Source organism: Octodon degus, unplaced genomic scaffold, assembly GCF_000260255.1.
Source record: "Octodon degus isolate 3935 unplaced genomic scaffold, OctDeg1.0 scaffold00032, whole genome shotgun sequence".
Classification (NCBI taxonomy): Eukaryota; Metazoa; Chordata; class Mammalia; order Rodentia; family Octodontidae; genus Octodon; species Octodon degus.
The window spans coordinates 15,872,642-15,877,478 of NW_004524608.1; the positions used below are offsets into that span (position 1 = coordinate 15,872,642).

At 38.3% G+C, this 4,837-nt stretch overlaps 1 protein-coding gene across 3 annotated transcripts in view; it reads left to right on the forward strand.

Moving 5' to 3' along the window:
* Acvr1c (activin A receptor type 1C) overlaps positions 1-4,837 on the forward strand; it is a 116,483-nt gene that overhangs the window by 77,565 nt on the left and 34,081 nt on the right. For all 3 annotated transcript variants that reach the window (XM_004629906.1, XM_004629907.1, XM_004629908.1), the window contains one exon: positions 2,777-2,901. In XM_004629906.1, the coding sequence (XP_004629963.1) occupies positions 2,777-2,901 (125 nt within the window). The remainder of the gene's footprint in view (positions 1-2,776; positions 2,902-4,837) is intronic.

The window sequence follows — 4,837 nt, forward strand, 5'->3', positions numbered from 1 at the left end:
TCACCATCTCAGCACACTCCCTGGGTGGGGCCCTGGGATCATTGATTGGATATTTTATTTGGGATAAAGTTAATGGTATCATTCAGGAATGCTCTTGAGAATCCTTTTCTTTTGATTTCATTAAATAGTTTGAGGAATCTTGACATTATATCTTCTCTGAAGTTCTTGCAGAATTTGGTAGTGAATGCGTTAGGACTTGGGCTTTTCTTATTTGGTAATTTTAAAAACTACTGGTTTAATTTTATTTCCTGTTACTGGATTATTCAGGATTTTTATATTTTCTTGGTTCAGTGTGATATTTCATGTTTCTTGCAGTCTATTCATTTCTTCTGAATTCTGTGCTTCTTATCGTCATATCACATTTAAAAAGATTTTACACAGTAAAGGAAATAACCAACGGAGTGATGAGACAATCTAGAGTGGAAATAAAATTACAAGCTATTCCTCAAGCAGAGAACTAGTATCTAGACTATATAAAGAACTCAAAAAAATTAGGCCCCTCAAATAAAAGACCCAATTAAAAATGGGCAAGTGAAAGGAATAACTCCGCTAAAAAGAAGTACAAACAGCCAAGAAATACATGAAAAAAGTCCAGTATCACCAGCTATTAGAGAAATGTAAATTAAAACAATAATGAGATTTCAACTTACTTCAGAAAGAATGGAGATCATAAAAATATTTCAAGTAATAACAAAGGCTAGTGAGGCTGCTGGGGAAAGGGAGCCACTGTACATTCCCAAAGGAGTGTAAATTAGTACAGCTACTGTGGAAACCTTCATGGAGATTCCTAAAAAAACTAAACATCGGTGCTCCATTGAAATCAGCTATTCCCCAAAGAGTCGAAGGCATCATAGTACAGTGATACGTACTTACACACCTATGTCTACAGTAGCACAATTATAGTAGCTAAATCTTGGCAGAGGCCTACCTGTCCATCAACAGATGAGTGAGTGAGGAAAATGCAGTACACGCCATTGAGTATTTATTTCTCCACCATACATGAGGAGAAGCTTAAATAATCTGTAGGAAAATGGACGCACCTGAGACCATAAGGTTACTTGAAATAAGTCAGACACCCGAGCTTAAATGTCATGGTTTCTCTTATATGTGTAACTCAAAATATAAATAAAGAATACATAAAGGATGGATAATAGGAAATAGGGAGAGAGATTTTTGTTTTTGTACTGAGAATGGGATTAAGAGACAGTGGGAGGGACATAAAAATAATTAAGATGTACTACGTACACGTACCAATGTCCTACAAAGAATGTAAGTATTTTGGTATATGTGCTGCCGAAGCGAGCACTATGTAATCATTTTGGAATGCAAAACTTTACTAATAAAAGATAAAAATTGGAAAGAAAGAATAAAAAGACACTCAATAGTATATAGCTCTTTCAAAGCCTTTATGCCTCATAAATGATCTGAAACTCTGGTTGCTACTACATGCTCAGGTTCTGGACAACAGCTAGAGCATCAATATTTTGGAGTAGTCAGGTAGGGGACTCCATATAATATACTTATGCGCTGTTATATTCTTTCAGCATTTAAGGATGATGTAGAAATGTTTAGATCTCCCGCACTTGTCCTTATCCTTATGTTTCTCAAAGTGAGGTGTATAAGGTAATAGGAGTGTGGATCCAACCCCACTTTTAAAGAACAGAACGTGTGACAGTGAAGAGTAAGCATGACAGAAATGGAGAAGGAGGCGAGAAGCACACACAAGTCGGGCCAGCCGCCTCGCTGATGGGGCTTCTGCTGCCCTCGTTAGCGCCGCCAGGGGGCGCCCTGGCCGCCGGCTCCCTTTTCCTTGTTCCGAGTGGCGGCTTCTGTGTGAATTTGGCTAACTCCAGAGTTTGCGACCTTGACACCAGCAACAGCCAAACTATTTTTCTAAATTGATAAAGGCCCTTCAGAGCAGAAGATTCTAGACCGTCACAGCTGGTTGCTAAACCAGATTTGAGTCTCCAGGACTGTGCCTGTGCGTCCTTCACTTGGTTCTCTGGGACTTTAAGGAGGTCACAGGAATGTTCTGGGCAGTTTATTCAAACTGAGCAGCCCTGAGGGACCTTGCTTCTTTTCCTAGTAAAGACAGATGTTATCTTGCTTATCTGCCTGTCCCAACAGGGGCTCTCAGGGAAGGGTTGGATGCTCCATTTTTTCAGAGGAGTTACTGCTTTTCGAAGAGCTTGGAGGATGCTGCAGCCTCGTTTCCATATTCTGAGAACTCTCCCCAGTCTTCCTAGGAGAGCTGGGTTCAGTCAGGGCTAGGGCCATACAGATCTCTTCCACTTGTCGTGTTAAGACAAGGCTGTAACTTTCTTGCACAATGTATACTAAGTGGTTCCACCACAGAAGGAACGTGCGGTGCTGCCTGCATCGTGCTGGAGGGCTGGGCGTGCGGGCTGGGCAGAGCGCAGTCCTCAGCAGCTGCACACAGCAGCGCGATTTGCCGGACACTGAGATCCACTTCTCCAGTTGAGTGCTTCAGTGTCCCTCCACCTCGTAATTCCCAAGTCGGGGGCGTCTGGCACACCTGCTACCTGTAGCATTGAATGGAATGACCTCTAGTTCTACTTAAAATATTTTAAAATTGGTGGGTGAGTCAATAACTACCATATATTATTTAATTTCATTCTACTCTTGTGATTTAGATCTCTCTTTAAAATTGCTGAAAATTATCTTAATTTATAGTTTGTACTGGGACTTATGAAGATTGTTTTATTGGGTTGCTATAAAGTCATAGAGACAATCTGAAGAATGTGTGTTTTTTAAGGTATATGGCTCCTGAAATGCTTGATGATACAATAAACGTCAATATCTTTGAATCCTTCAAACGAGCTGATGTCTATTCCGTTGGTCTGGTTTACTGGGAAATAGCCCGAAGGTGTTCAATTGGAGGTGAGATTTTGGAAATATCATTTATATCTGTCTTGCCTTGATATTCTGAGTCCAAGATATGGCTTTCTTTCTTTCTTTTTTTTCTAAGTACTGCATTGAATCATTTCTAAAGGAGAATAGCTTTTGCTGATATGTTTCTAGTGGAAAAATGCAACATCCTATATACAATTGAGTTTTTGTAATAAGTCTTGTTTAGATAAGGTGACAGCTCTGATAATTCTGATTTCTGCTCTGGTGCTTTGGAAGGCGGCACTCATTTGAAGTTTTCTGCAGTTTTCTTGTATCTGTCTTTACTTTATATCCTAAGAAGTTACTCTGGGGATGGAGGGAAATGGCAGGGAAAGGAGAGAAAGAGAAATTAAAAAGGATCAAGATGAAATATGTGTTTCACTCCCCCACAAAGAGTGCATCTATTGTGTATTGCCAAAAGATACTAATAAAAATGGGAAAAAGAAAAAAAGAGAAGTCAGAAGACTTACCGAGGCCACGAAACTTGAAATCTGTTTTCTAGGCTTTTAAGTTCTTTTTCATCCCATGGTAAATGTGGAGGGATAAAGTAGAGGTGATAAGGGAACAAAGACCACCTTTCTGTCTCCATTGCTCTCAGAAATTTAGAAAGGAACAGGGACAAGACGAATTGGAGAAGACAAAGACCTACCAATACAGTCTGATGCAATTGCTTTGTCAGTGGAGAAAAGTTAGAAGCTGGTGGGAGGCAGTTTAGAGTCTCCACTTTCCAGTGAGACAGACTCAGGATGAAGCCTTGGTTAAGCAGAGCTTTGAATGAGGTTTTTAGCCATTTGTGTCTGGGTTCCTCACCTTTAAAATAAGAAAGGAACGGGGCGGCAGTGGGGCTAGGGGGCAGAGGGAATAGAAAGCAGATAAAGAAATGAACTCACATAGGTTTTGTGTGAGTACCAATTTCCCAGTAAGGAATGTAAGTGTTGTATACTACAAACATGCACTAACAAAAATAAAGGTAAGAATTAAATTGACCTTTATATCTTTGAGTATTTAATTACCTAATTTCTGTGAACTTTGTAATACAGTGCCTGCTAATGGTAAACTTTCAATAAAAACTCATTATTAAGCCACTTTTACTTTTTAAACTTTTATTGTATCAATCTCATTTTTGGTATAACCTTGAAGATATTATAAAAAGCTTACAAAAAGTTCAGTTTTACTTGAATTAGAAACCATGCTTTTTTTCTTTTATTCATTGGTGAGAGGTGAGACACATCCGGGCTGTAAAGTCCAAGTGGTGCAGCGCACACACTCTGGGCCCTGGGCCTGAGTCACGATCCAGATCTGCTGCGTGTTCTTTAGCACGCTCATGACAGTCCTGTCTCGGTGTCCTCCCCTGGGAACTAGAAATGACGCAGTTCTCAATTTAGTCAGTGGTTTTGACAAATAAGTTAAATTGCACAAGGGGCTTAAAGCAGTGCTTGGTACATACCAACTTTTCTATCAGCTCTCTAGAAATTTCATATTGATACTTGTCTACATTTGCTTTGAGTTTTTTGTCTTTACACATTTTAATAAAAAGAAAAAACACTTTAATTAGATATTTTAAGTAAGAAAAACAAGAAAGTCTTTAGTATTGAAGTAATATTATGTAAATTAAGGTTGCCTCATGTTGATTTGTCTATGTTCTGCTACTTCATGAGTGATGGTCCATGAAATTCTCAGGTGTAGCAGCTTAAAACCTGAATGTGAGAGATTCAAGTTTTTAAAAATTGCTTTAAATTTTTCAAGAAGATAGACTTATTTTACTTTGAAAAAAATTATTTCATGGAGGAATGCATTTCATTTGCAGAACAATGAGGCTATACTATGAATTTCAAAATTAGGAAAATTACTTAACTTTTTAATTATTAATTATTTTTGAATTGTAAAATGCCATTTTATGTAAGAAAAAATTTATATAATTTTCATA